At 41.0% G+C, this 15,196-nt stretch overlaps 1 protein-coding gene across 1 annotated transcript in view; it reads left to right on the plus strand.

Moving 5' to 3' along the window:
• The window catches only part of slc1a6 (solute carrier family 1 member 6), a 106,500-nt gene extending 101,659 nt beyond the window's left edge, over positions 1–4,841 (plus strand). Inside the window, exons 9-10 of the mRNA XM_078555833.1 lie at positions 219–353; positions 2,723–4,841. Coding sequence (XP_078411959.1) covers positions 219–353; positions 2,723–2,921 — 334 coding nt within the window. The 3' untranslated portion in view covers positions 2,922–4,841. The remainder of the gene's footprint in view (positions 1–218; positions 354–2,722) is intronic.
• The last annotated feature ends 10,355 nt before the right edge of the window (positions 4,842–15,196 follow it).

Raw genomic sequence — 15,196 nt, forward strand, 5'->3', positions numbered from 1 at the left:
AGAGTTTTATCAGGTATGTGTACCAAGGAATATGGAGCGAAGGCAGGTAAATGGAGTTGAGGTGCAGATCAACCATGAGTTAATGAAATGGCAGAACATGTTTGAGGGGCTGAATGGTCTTCTACTGTTCTAATAAAAATTCTAATAATTTCAATTGTGTGAAATCTTTGTTCAGCTTGAATATGTTTACAGTCTCTGCTTTCTTCTTTACCATATAGTATCACTGCAACAGCAGCCAGCATTGGAGCTGCAGGAATACCACAGGCTGGTCTTGTTACCATGGTGATAGTGTTGACATCCGTTGGACTTCCCACGGAGGACATCACCCTGATCATCGCAGTGGACTGGTTCCTGTATGCAGGCTCAGTATTGTTCTTGCCTTTTAACATTACAGTGTCTGCACTAAATTATTAATTATAAAGATTTAGTGAAGGACTATTCAGTATTGATTAATTGGCTTGAAGATTACTTAATATTAGAGAAGGTTTTGTTTACCTAACTGAACATAGCAGTTAGGGGCAGAGGCAGCCAGTGATTTTCTTGGAATGCAATTTAGAGTAATACATTTGAGCTTGTTTGTTAAACTCCAAGTAGCCCATTCAGGGAATGGAATATTACAATGATGTCCATTTGATATTTGAAAATAGATTGTACACAGAAGACATTTTTATAATACTTAGATGCAAATCAAATGCTGGAACTTTATCCCAGCTTTAACCTGAAGGCTTGTGCTCCAGAACTAGCTGTGGCTCTAGCCAAGCTGTTCCAGCATAACTACAATACTGGAATCTACCTGACAAAGAAGAAAATTTCCCAGGATCAACCTGTTCATAAAAAAGACAAATCCAATCCAGCCAATTATCATTCCATTAACCTACTCCCAATCACCAACAAAGTGATGGAAGGTGTAATGAACAGTGCTATCAACAGTACTTACTCAGCAATAACCTGCTCACCATTGCTTAGTTTGGATTCTGCCAGGGCTACTTGGCTGCAGACCTCAGTACAGTCTTGGTCCAAACATGGACAAAAGAGCTGAATTCCAGAAGTGAGGTGACAGTGACTGCCCATTACATCAAGACAGCATTTGATCAAGTGTGACATCAAAGAGTCTCAGTGAAATTGAAGTCAAAGCAAATCAGGGAGAAAACCCTCCACTGGCTGGAGTTATACCTGGCACAAGTTGGCTGAGGTTATTGCAGGCCAGTCATCTCAGTCCCAAAACATTGTTGCAGGAGTTCTGCAGGGCAGCCTAGAGTCAACTATCTTCAGCTGTTCCATCAATGATCTTTCCTCCATCCTAAAGTCAGAAGTGTGGATGTTCACTGGTAATTGCTCAGTGTTCAGTATCATTCAAGACTCTTCAGGTATAAAGCAGTCCGTGTCCTCAAGCAATAAGACCTGGGCAACAGCTTAGGCTGATAAGTGAAAAGTACCACTTATGCCACACAAGTGCCAAGCAATAACCATCTCTGATAAGAGAGGGTCTAACCATCTCCCCTTGACCTTCAATTACATTACCATCGCTGAACCTACCAAGGCTCCTTCAACAGCACCTTCCAAACCCATGACCTGAAAGAACAAGGACAGCAGACACATTAGAAAAACACCATCTGAAAGTTTCCCTCAAAGTCACACACCAACCTAACATGGACAAATACTGCCATTCCTTCATCATCACTAGTTTAAAGCCCTGGAACATCCTGCCTAACAGTACTATAGGAGCACCTTCACCACACAGATGGCAGAAGGTGTCTCACCACCACTTTCTCAAGGGCAATTGAGAATGGGCAATAAATGCTGGCCTTGCCAACAATACCTCATCTCATAAACGACTAAAAAAAATGTCATTATATGATAGATTTTCTGGCACAGAAATTTGAACTATGGAACTAATGTGCTGTGACCTCAACGTGCATCCAAAATATAATAAACTAGTGGAATCTTTCAGGGCCAGTCTAATTGATTATAGGGAGCAAGCTCCTAGCCTGGATTAAGCCTCCCATTGACAATTCTTCAAAGGCATGTGGTATATCCTCTCAAAGGGCTAAAGCTGCAATTCAAGGAGGTGGCAGTTACAAGAAAAGATACAAGAAATAGTGCAGCATGAGCAAAGAACCACCACATTCTGTGGTACAATTGTGGAGCTTCTCATTCACAAACTGCACCAAAGGAGGGTTTCCCTGTTTGATAGTGAACTATACTCTCCCTGCAGTAGAGCTATTGGGAATGCATAGAGAATTAAGCTGAAATGATCAATAAGAGGGTCCAATGTTCGGATGACCTGGGAGCAGACAAACAAGTCTGGGCCCCTGTAAAATCCGCCATGGTAAAGCTACCCAGCATTTCTGAAGTGGATGGATATACATGCCACAAAGTTTCCTTTCAACCAGTTACACTTTGACTGACACCACATACAAAGCTAAAAGACTGCAATCCAATCTGTTGTTTTTGTGATGAAGGTTTTTATCCCCTGATGGCTGGTCTCATGGATGACATCAAAGGCCAGAGTATTATCTTCCGTTGACGCCCTGAGAGAGAGATTATTCTCCTGATGTAATCAGTGCAAGATTATTAGAATTTAATTCACCAATGTATTCCTGGGGATAGTGTCCATTCTCTTTGCGCAGGCTCACACAAAGAAGATACAACTCTATTATTCAGCAAAGGTTATCAGGTTTTCCCGGAAACTGGGGAAATAAATGCTGCTTTTATTTTTCAGGGATCGTCTGCGAACTACCACTAATGTGCTTGGTGACTCATTGGGAGCAGGCATTGTGGAGCACCTGTCAAGGCATGAACTGCACACACCGGATGCAGAAGTTGGAAATTCTGTCATTGAAGAAAATGAGAAACCTTATCAGCTCATCTGCCAGGAGCATGAAAACCAGAAGCAGTTGGATAGCGAGACTATGATGTGACCCTGAGACTAAGACAGGCTCAGAACTGTAGAGATAAATACATACCACCATGTAAATTGTGTGTCTGTGCATTTCTAATCAAACTAGTCAACAAGGGAATGTCTAAAATAGTCTACATCAGCAAGAAACTCACAAAGTAGGGGCAGACCTGTATGCATGTGTATCTCCATGTGTGTGCATGTATGAGTATTCATGTATATATGGGTGTCATTGTTTGTGTGTACATAATGTATGAATCTTCATGTATGAATGTCTCCACCTGTGTTTGTATGCCTTTCTGTGTAGGTCCACGTTATTGTGATTATAGACACGCATGCATACATACATAGATAGACACGCACACACACACACACACACACTTACATACACACACACACACACATATATGTAGTCACACACACACACACAGATACAAACACACATATTGACACAAAACAGAAGGGATATCAGTTTGAGTGTGCGTGTGTCTCCACATGTGTGACAGTATTTATGCATATTCATGTGTACAGGTCTCTGCATGTGTGTGCCTTTGTACATGCATGTATGTGGAGTTGTCTAACTAGAATTTTAAACCAGGTAGATGCCTCAGTAGCACTTTCCTAGTTGGGACAAGATTTCATTGTGTCCTGAGTGTAGTGAAATTGTAAATATGTTTCTGATTTTGCTATACCCGATACACAGAGGAAATCATCTCCCATTGTCAGAAAAGGATTAATTTTCATTAGAAATACTTGATGAAGAAAAAATTCAAAGGGACCGCGAAAGGGCCGGGAAATGGGATGGTAATAGACAGCTCTGATATGCAGTAACAAAAACAATAAACTGGAATAGTCTCCGTTCTGAGATTTCTACAATAATATTGTGATGTACTCCTGTGTCAAACTGGTTACATTTTGCAAAGTTTTAATGTCTTGGCAGACATCTAACAAGGAACTGATTTTCTTCATCTGTTGCAAGTCATGCCTAAAAGATTAAGATATAGTGCTAGATCCATTTGAGTGCTGAGATAGGTTTTGATTTTGTGCTATGGTGTAAAACGGATGATGACAAATCAGCAACCTGTTTTGCATCTCTTCCAATTTTTATTTCCATTGAAAGCCAGAGGAAACCCTGAATATCCAGTTATAATGGCCATTAATTTCTGCCTTTCTAGACACACTGTAAGAGGACAAAAGGGACAAGTGAGGCCTCAAACCAGCGCTCACACATTTTAACATGAAACTCCTGCATTTTTCCTATCGGGGGAGGGTTTCCACCTTAATTAGGCCAGAAATGTGGCAAAATGGAAGTGACTCTGAGGTCCTGCTAAGAGGCTCTGTGTTTCAATATCTCCTACACGTCCTGTCCCATTTCCGAGACATTTCAGCTGGTCTGGCCTGAAAGCAGAAAGTCTGTAATATCTCTCCTTTCACAAAATTACTCTGCCCCAATTATTATGTTATTTGCCATCATGAGACCAGAGAAATAAAACAAAACTAAACAAAATATTATTAACTAGTTATTGTAGCAAACATACCCTGATTCATTAATCAGGCAGGGTGATGCAGACACATAATCTTCGGGAAAACCCTGATAATAATGTAAAAGTAGATCCTTTGAGTAACTGCAGCTACACAGCATCAATTAGGTACATTGAATTGTGCGCACACTTATAGCATCAGTATGCAGAAGGGGTAGAAAACCTTCAGATATTCTAAAAATAACATTTCCAAATTTTCAGATGTTCTCATTGTCAGATGATGTAAAATGTACAATATCTGTGATGTATTTCTAATTTCTAAATGATATGTGGCATAAGATCAGAAACTTGTACTCAATCCAAACAAGACATTGTACTTCCGTATCACTGACTGAGTAAAGTCTCCTCCATTACACTGGTTTTGGGTGTGCATCTTGCTACAATTAAATATGTAGTTCCTACATACATTGTGCTTTTTTTTAGCATTTTCAGATTGATCCTATCTTCTATAAGATTGTTCATAGCACTCCATTTGTTTCTAATGACTTTTAGACTAATATCAAATTTCAAAAGCACTGAAACATGGGAAGACCCTAGCACAGGAATAAGCTACCACTATTCACCTTGTTTCTTTCTTTCTGTTACAGTGGCACAGCGAGAGTTACTGTGAAACCTGAGGCTTTCTGGAAGGATGCAAGGAGGTTTTTTTTAATTGTTAGTTGTGGGCATCTCTCTCTCCAAAGTGAAATGTATTCATCTTATTCTTTTAATATTGATCTGGAAGTTCTAGGTATGATTTGCTCTTCAGGATAGCTATGAAATTAACTCTGTTTGAATGGTAGCTAAGATGCAGAATGTTGCCTGGAATTTGTGGAGGTTTTGATGGCAATGTGTCAGCCTTCACTTTCATTATCACTCTAAATCTGACCATAACTTCAGTGTTTAGCACAAGCACAAACACAGAAACCCTGAAGTTGCAATCTGTCATTTGCTCCAACACGGGCTCTGCTGTGGATACCCCTTCCACCTCTGCGATGGCAACCAGTGAAATTAGTTGATTTGGTGAGAAATTCCCCTTTTCTGCCCTAACATCGCTGTTCATCAAAAGTCAAGCCTTATTCGACCCATGGTGTGACTGGGTTTTTAAACAGTGATCTGAGTAATAACAACTGCTGAATAATCAATCTGGCCTTGATAAACATTTATGGTGTTGTTAAGTGCCTCCATTATGATTAATTACTGGATTTTTAAATCTGATTTTTAAAGTAATTATAACTTTTTTCAGTTTTCTCGTGATAGTTCAGCTTCTACATTAATCTATATGTCCGAATCCTTATTTCGCTCTGCGTAAATTTTTTTTAAAGTGATTTGATTTTTAGTGCTTTTCATTTCCTGGTTGGCTGTCTGTGAGAATTCTTTAACGTGATTGGCTGCTTGGACAGCTTGTTGACGTCATTGGAGCTCAATGTTGGCAATCCCCATTACGTTACAATCGATCGTACATTGAGAGAATTAATGTTCTCGCCACAAAGATTGCTAGATCTCTCAGTGAGGCTTTCTTCAAGGTCACCGATGGACACCCTTCCTTTGCTGCTGACCACAAACTCCAGGCAATTAAAGGACTAAAATTGTATAGGCTTCCACTGGGTTCTCACCATGAATCTAGCAGGAAACTGCCACAGACCTTAGGGAAACAGCTATCCACTGTTTCTGAGTTTCCTCAATAGATTGTAAGGGGCAAAACCAGGAGTTCCCTTTCCTGGTTCCCAGCCGGGCTGGGTGTTTTTGTGTTGCCTAGTATGTCAAGTGAGTGGAGACACACCAGCATTCTCAAGGATGTGTGCATCCTACAACAGGTGAAGAAATACAAATGTTTTTTAAAGTTGTTCAAGGGCTCATCAGACCAGTACTGGGTTTGGTCAAGGCTGTACTTTCTGTTGGCATGGGAGATGCTAACCCCAAAGTTATCTCCAAAGTGGCAGCTGCACCCACCTGACCCATGCTAGGTAGAAATCCTCCTTATTAGTCTGCACTAGATGGCATTGTTGGGCGCATCTTCAGTGCAACTGGTTGGACTCCAGATTTCATTAGATTACAAAGTTTCCATTGTCTTCCAGTTGTTTTTTCAAAATCATAAACATCTTAAAGCTCTAGTAGATTTGGAAGTAAAATTAATGCACCAGGATTGAGAAGTTTTGTGTGAGACTGGAGGCTCACAGAGCATTTTTCTCAGGTCAAGGTTAGCTTAGATCAACTGGTGAAGCAAAAAGGTACCAAAATATCACTGCTCCACCTGTCTCTTCATCTTGAAAAGTCTGCATTGGGAAAAAAAGGAAGTTTAAAAAGGCAACGTTCACCATTAAATAAGGCTGGGTCAGTTACAAATAAGTTTGACAAGCCCAGAGGCTGCCCAGCAGATACCAGCCAAGCAATCTACACCTTTCCATTAAATCAGCAAACTCTGAGGGCAGAATTTTGAGTTCGGCAGGCGGGCGCGATCGGTGGGCCTGGGATTGGCCGGGAACTGACCGCCGACTGCGATCGGCCCCTGACTGCGATTTCACGCTGGCTGGCCAATTAACGGGCAGCCAGCATGAAACACGCTCTGAGAAGCTCAGGGCCTGCCAGGGTGGGGGCGGGAAGAGGGGGGGGTCATTGATGTCACCGCGGGCACAGGCAAGGGCTTACAGACAGCTTCCTGATGGCAGAGAGCTGCCTTGGAGCTGAAGACTCGAAAAGCACTCAATAAAGTTTTTAAAATCAGGGGAAAAAAATGTGCAAGCATCACAGTCAGTCACCTGAACATATACATGATAAAAATGCTGGGCATAGATTTTTATATTTCTTTCATTTAATAATGGAAACCTCATCCCGTCCTTGGATGATACATTTCATGAAAAAAGAAAAGTCCGCCTGGCCGATTCACCCATCTGCCAACCGTAAGGCTGGATGGACCATGAAAAATCGGAGACAATTGCATCTTTAGTTACCTCAATTGGCCTCTTAATTGTCGGCGGGCGCGCTTCTGACTTTTGCAGGCGCCCGCCGACCGAAATATGACCCGAGCGCAGGATGATGTCGGGACACTCGCTCACAGTCATCTCGCGCGATTTCGCGTCTGATTGCGTCAGGCGCGCAGCCACACGCCGAGCCAAAAATTCTGCCCTAAGAGTTTGCTTGCAGGAACAATTGCAAAGCCTATGGATAGATATGTAAGCAATGGATGCCAGGTAATCAATCCTATTTGTTATTACCTGAGTAGTTTTGACAACTGTTCACCCCGATGCTTCCTTTCATGAGTAATTTGAATACCGTAAAACGAATGCAAACCAAGTGTATATAGGTGCCCATGGGGATGTACTGGTGAGCATATGTTGGAAAGGAACAGGAATACTAGGCACTTCTAGAACCTTAAATACTACTGCAACATTAAAGGTGCAGGCACAATGAAAGCTCTGGAAAAAAAATCCTGATTTTTGTGTGTATGTGAGTGTATCTGAAACAGTGAATCTTTAAACTATTAGCTGCTGATGCATGTTGAAGAGTTTTGAATTCTAATCAGCCAGAAGTTGTAACTTACATTTCTGTCATCTGTGTATTGAAATGCACCATCCCCTGTGAATGCTTGCATGAATGAGATGGAGATGGCAGCTATACAAGAAAAGAAAGTTGCATTTCTATAGCACCTTTCACAGCCTCGGGATGTCCCAAAGCACTTTACAGCCACTTTTGAAGTGTACGCACTATTGTAATGTAGGGAACATATCAGTCAAATAGCACACAGCAAGTTCCCACAAACAGCAATGTGATTTTGACCAGATAATCTGTTTTGGTGATGTTGATTGAGGGATAAATATTTTCAATGATGTATATGTGCGCACACACATATATTTCTGTGAGTGAAGCACAATATGGGCTGCTCCCTTGTGGAATAGAAAGTCCATCAAATTCCAGCACATAATACCATATCATACAAGGCCAAGTCAATACAGGAAACAACTTCCGATGAAGCCTGTAAGGCTGTGCAGTTACTCCGAGGAATAGCGAATGTATGATACAATTGAATTAACAATGATCCACTTTGAGACTAAAGCCTAGAAGATACTCTTAGGGGCGGATTCTCCCATAGGAGACAGGAAATGGAAGATGGTTTGGATTCCAGGTTGCAAACCCACCTCTGTCGCCAAACAGGAACTGGCAGCGATTTTCCCCAAGTCAGAACCTTAATTAGGTAAAGGGTCTGCCGTCCATTTAGGTTACCGGGAAGTGGGAACAGAAGCAAATCATCTCCAGAGTGGGCAGAAAGAAAGGGCACCTGTATAAGGGTTCTGTAAATGTTCCTATGTCTAAGATAGTAAAATTGCTGTTTCAAACTATGTTGTCAGCCAATCATTTACATTCACAGTTTTCTTGGTAAACTCCCTTCTCCCTTTTCCAAACCAAGTATTCTAGAGAACTTTATTGTGCATCCTCTATGTTGGAGATTTAAAGTAATCCTTGTGTGTTGGACATCATTAGCTATTACTTCTTCCTATCTACTTAGCCCCAAATGGATTACCACCAGTATGCCCCTTCCTGGCACCTTAGTAGCCCTTCTACCCTTTCCTCTTTGTGCTTTGCTCTAAATAAGTTAGATAGCTCACCATCTTATATCATGCCACTAACCTTTAAAGTTTTCTTCTCCCCTGACTCTCCTCCGACTTACTGCATTCCTGTCCTCGCTGTGCCTGAGGGCCAAGGGCTCCTAAAGGCCAACTGCCTCCATCAGAGTTCCAAAACAAATGCAGTAAGTAAGAGGAGAGTCAGGGGAGAAGAAAACTTTAAAGGTCAGTGGCATGATATAAGATGGTGAGTTATCTAATTTATTTAGAGCGGTACACAAAGAGGAAATTTGAGCTTTTAATAAGCCCTCAAGTGGTTTATTTGGCCTGTTAATCGGCGCAGGTCAGCTCAAAGGCCTGCGCTCTCCCCAGCTCTCAAGAAAGTTTCTGACAACAGAAGAGGAACTCCCATCTGCTGGGAGGCCATTTTTTCACTATCCCGCCTCCATTACATCCCACTTTGGGATGGAAAAACGTGGTCCTTAATGACATTAGCATACAAACACAGGCAAACATTTAAAGCATTCACTCGATTTTTCTTTGCTATTTTAACAGAGGTAACAACCCATTGAAAATAAACAAGTTAATCTTCGCATTAAAAAAGCAGAGGAATATCATTTTAATTACTCACTGCAATTTCACAGCTTAAAAAATATAGTGATATAGAAAGAAATGAGTTATTTTGTTAAATTGCCACATCATACATGATTCACACATTATATAGTTTCTACTGAAGTTAATGGAATATATTCTCTTATATGAATCTAGTATGTGCTTCAGTGTGCGGTGCACCTGTTGATATATGGGTTCCCTTTTTAGCTCCTGTAATAAAAAAGTTTTCCTGTCTGCAGCTAGGCACATCCCTACAAATGAATGTCCCCACTGTAATCTGATAAATTATGCCAACTCTTTCTGCGCAGTCATCACACCCACTCATGCTATAAAGAGTGATGACAATTAAAGGTGTAATTGTGTGACACTCGCCATGTGTCCAGTCTACATGAAGTTATAACTAATTGAAACTCCACTGAAATTGCTCAACAAAACTCAAAACTTTCTCCAGTTTCATTTTTGCATAGTTCCACTGTGGCACTCTGTTAACAAAGTGCGCATCCTTTTGCATAATATGACTGCTTTGACGATCTTTCCTTGTAGGACCAGCAATACGATGAGGGAGGTATACAATATATTGACAGTAGAATATTTAGTTGTAACCAGGGTCTTGAATCATTTCCATTCATCTAGATTAGCTTTATGTTGTTGGAGCTTACAGCATGAATATTCCTTCCATGGTCAACAAGCCCTGGAGTAGGACTTGAACACAGAGTTTCAACTTCAAAGGCAGGGGTGAACCTTATTCAGAAAACCCCTATCCTTTTACTGATACGGTTTATGAGGGTTTTGATGTCCAGTAACTAAAGATGCAAGATTAATGAAAAACAACACAGGATGTCCAGAGCAATTAACATGTTGCCGATATCGTGGACAACTGTTCATTTACTCAGAGTTCAGACCAGTGTGGCATGGAATACAAAACAAAGTTTTGAAAAATCAGTATGAAAAGGCAATAGGAAATAGTCTGTTGCCAGTTATTCTAGGTAATAGCAGCCAGAATGCACAAATTTCCTGTAATATTAATTATAATAGTCTGTCATGCATTCATTTTTCTGGCATCCCCAATACATTTCTAAGAGGCAGCTCTTCTCTAAGAAACAGCTTTTCTCAAAAAGGCAGCTTTGCTAGGATTTCTCATTGTGAGCAGTTGGCTGTCATGGACCCCAGTCATGCCAGCATTTAATCTCCCTGCCCTGATGACTATAAATTCAGAAGAATTGGTCACCCTTTTCTTCTTCACTTTCTTCAGTTTTCTATTTGTAGTCATTTGGTAGTACAGAACTTGAGTATTGCTGAAGGAAGAGATATTTTCTCAAAGCTTTTCGGCTTATACTCATCAGGACAATTCACAAGAAAATACCAATGTCAGGAGAAACAACAATTTATACTGTATGAGAAGAGAGTGCTGATTGGTTGGCAAGTGGACTCTGATTGGTAGAGATGCTGCCATGGAGAATGCACCAGCGGATGGTAACTGACAGTTAACAGCCAAGCATTGTTTGAAATTTTAAACCAGACAGCTTGACTCTGATTGATGAAGACATTGCCCTGGGGAATGAGCCAGCGAATGGCTGTCACTTACTTTGTTTCGCTGAAACAGGCGCAATGTGTGTATGTGTTTTTTCTGTCTGCAAAGAACAGGGCCCTGCATTAATATGTGTAACTTCCAGTACAGGCAAATGCACCACATTGCGAACCTGACTGATAATCTTAAATCGGTTGTTGGTGTAATTCTTAGCACACTGTGGATTATTTCGCAAATGTTGTCCAATCACGGACTCACATCTCATGTTGGACACAGTGTTTTGAGTTTTGCAGGCATGGGCTGATTGAGTACAATCCGTATCTTGCCCAGCAGAAGGGACATGCTGTTTGATATGATCTGCCAATCTTTACGATGTACAGCCCACATACCTAGCATCACACTGGCACTCGATGCTTTGATAAAAACGATCTCTTTTCTATTTGTATTTTTAGTTTTAAACTTGTGCATCTCCTATGGCTTTGCCCACAGAAATTCAGAATGTGAATCCCCTCAGAGTGTATTTCATGATGCTGCAAGTACAAGTGTAGGGATCCACAGCTGCTAGAGCCTATAAAGCCCCATCTAGTGGTAGAAGTGTTGGGCATAGTGATGCACAAATAAAAGGGTGTATGCCAAAGTTCAATGTATAACAGATATTTAAATTTTCTGAGCATTGGCAAGAATGAAGTAACATAATCATGAAATGTTCCTAGCTTGGATCTCCAGGGCCCTCTGCCTGTTCCACTCTGCCTGTTTGGTCTCATCCTCCTCAGTCAATTTAATTGCTTCTAATCTGTGTCTTTCACCTTTTGGCCTATTCCCCAAGTCTTATCTGAAATTTTGCTGCTGCAAAGCATTTCTTGTCCTGTTTTGGTATTCAGCCAGGTCTTTTGCTGCCCAAAATCAGGCTAATGGCCTGCTCCAATGAACATCCCAACCCCATCCCCCTTACCACCTCTGAGGAGATACAAGGTCAGCCCTCTCTGCAACTTATTTTATAGAAATAACTATCTCTGTATCCTCTTTATATAGATATATCACCATTCATTGTATTAATTGCCATTGTACTTAATCTTCTTTAATAGGTTTACCTTCCAATCATAAATAGGTATACCTTCCAATCATAAATATTAAATAATCATATGTAATTATTAGAAATTTTCGAATTTTCAATGAATAATTTTAAATAACTTTAAGTACACAAATTTTGAATTTTGTATTCATAAATATGTATCGTTCCCAATTTATATATTCCAATTAATTTTTTTAATTACATACTTGCTCACGCTAGATGGATGATACAATTTCCTGTGACATTTTATCACTTCCATATTTTACTCAACAAAAACTACAAATTATTTTGATATTTTATTGACTGAACTTCAGTAAATTACGATGTCAATGTTTAATTTATTCTCTCCTCTAGATTACTCCTTTATTATATCCGTCATCTCAGTGAGTTGCTGATTCTAGCTATTTGTGTGTTTTCAAACTTACAGAGCAATGTAGGAGCCTAGATGGATGGTGTTGTGAAGGCAAAGTATTTCTGATGGAGAAAATATGATGGTGCAAACTTTGCTCAGGGTCAGATAGAATCCTGAGGCTGTGAAAAATCTGGTTCTGTCTGAAACAAGCCAAGGCAGCGGATAGAATTGGTGGGAAGGATACAGAGATTATACCGTTGGCTGAAGACAATGGCTTTGGTCTTACCAAAGCTTTGCTCGTTTGTTGCCACCATAGCCCTAGTGGGGTCGTTGGCGTCGTCTTGCTCCTTCTCTGGCTTTCTTCAAGCCTCCCTCGGTCCACATCTCAATGTTATCCACCCATCCAATTTATCTTCTTCCTCTTCTGTTCACCTGGAGAAAATTGCCATTTGTGCAAAACGTGGATGTCAATCAAACAGCCTGATATCACAGAAAAAATAGGAGGGCTGAAACAGGTGATGGAGAGGTCTTGCTTTTCATGCCTCAGCATGTGAGTGATAAATAGGAGGTCGCAAATAAAGTCCTGGTGCTCCAGAGGTAATGTGAGGTTGGGAACAGGAGCTGGTGCTAAATTTTATTGTGATTACAATCAAATAGGTAATAATGGAACTAATCACCAGTAGTCCCATTGATCTGGATGACAGGGGAAAGACATTGGGAAAGATGATTTGGTTCATCATGTCAAAGGCTGCAGGGAGAAGGAGAAAGGATATCATAGCCACAGACATTGTAATTATTCACTTTGATTAGGGTCGTTTCAGTGATGTGGTGAGGCAAATATATGATTATTCTTGCCCCTGATTCAAAGAGATTCACATATGGAGTTGCAAGGAAAGTAGGCATAGATTTGGGAGGCAAGTTTAAAGGAAAATTGGACATGTTATGGTAGCTTTCCAAAGCAGAGGGTCAAAGATTCACTTTTTTGAGGGGGGGGTGGTGTTGTTGGTGATAGCAGTTTTGAAAAAGAGGGATATTGTACCTAAGCAGAGGGAACCATTTACAATGTAAGCTAACATGGGGGCCAGCAAGTAGAGTTGAGTGGTCAGTAGTTAGTGGGAATGGGCGAGGAGGAGGTGGGTTTCATGGATGAGATGACCACAGAGATAGCATGACAGAAGATGGGCAAGAAACTAGAGAGACAGAGAGAGAGAGAGACAGGGTTCAGAGTCCCAAATGACTTGCTGGGTAAAGTGATGATGGGTGGGGAAGCACCAGAGGCAGTTGAAAGGATGGTTTCAATCTTAGAGGAAAAAGTCCAAGGGCACATTGTACTTGTTGTTGGAGCTGAGGGAAGAGGGGCCAAGAAGGAAGTTTAAGAAGACAGTTGAGAAAAGAAGCTTTTCTTTCCAGAATGATTCTAGAGGAGAGGATGGTTTTTACAGAGAAAAGTGAGGCCTGATCATGTTTGGTCTAACAGTGCCACGTCAGGTTAAAGATTGCTAATCCAGTTGTACACCAGATATGTTCGATTCTTTCTCAACAAAGAAAAATAGCTGAAAAAACTCAGCAGGTCTGACAGCATCTGTGCAGAGGAAGACAGAGTTAACGTTTCGAGTCCGTATGACTCTTCATCAGAACTAAAGAGAAATAGAAATGAGATGAAATATAAGCTGTTTGAGAGGGGGTGGGACAGGTAGAGCTGGATGGGGGGCCAGTGATAGGTGGAGGCAAAGAAGAGATTAACAAAAATGTCATAGACAAAAGGACAAAGGAGTGTTGACGGTGGTGATATTAGCTAAAGGATGTGTTAATGGTGACATTAAGGGTAGAAAGCAGGATGAGCAAATGGCAGGTAGCCCTAGTGGGTGTGGGGTAGGGAGAAGGGATCTAAAAGGTGGAGATAAAACAATGGATGGAAATAAATTTTAAAATGATAATAGAAATAGATGGGAAAAGAAAAATAGATTTAAAAAATATATAAATTATTAGAAAAAAGGGGGATGGGAAAAGGGGTGGGGATGGAGGAGACAGTTCATGATCTGAAGTTGTTGAACTCAATGTTAAGTCCAGGAGGCTGTAAAGTGCCTAATCGGAAGATGAGGTGCTGTTCCTCCAGTTCGCGTTGAGCTTCGTTGCAGCAGGCCAAGGACGGACATGTGGGCATGAGAGCAGGGTGGTGTGTTGAAATGGCAAGCAACAGGGAGGTCTGGGTCATGCTTGCGGACAGACCGAAGGTGTTCCCCAAAGTGTCACCCAGTCTGCGTTTGGTCTCTCCAATGTAGAGGAGACTGCATTGGGAGCAGCAAATGCAGTAGACTAAATTGAGGGAAGTGCAAATTAAATGCTGCTTCACTTGAAAGGAGTGTTTGGGCCCTTGATTGACCCTTAGATTTCCAGCATCTACAGTATTTTGCTTTTATCTTAATGTTCAATTATTTCCCTGGGCTTACAGAAGCAAAGATTGGAGCCCTACTAGAGTAAAGAACCAGAATGGAAGAGAGCAATGCTTTTTCTCTGGGGACAGCTGCATAAAGGTGGAGGTGAGTGAGCCATATTGACAGCTGCAGAATGGAAAATGGAAAGCCATAATGTAGGCATTTGGGAGTTTGAAAGTACAAATGTAAATCTGCAGTAGGAAGAGAAATTTTGCT

Source organism: Cetorhinus maximus, chromosome 13 (assembly GCF_964194155.1).
Source record: "Cetorhinus maximus chromosome 13, sCetMax3.hap1.1, whole genome shotgun sequence".
NCBI classification, from domain to species: Eukaryota; Metazoa; Chordata; class Chondrichthyes; order Lamniformes; family Cetorhinidae; genus Cetorhinus; species Cetorhinus maximus.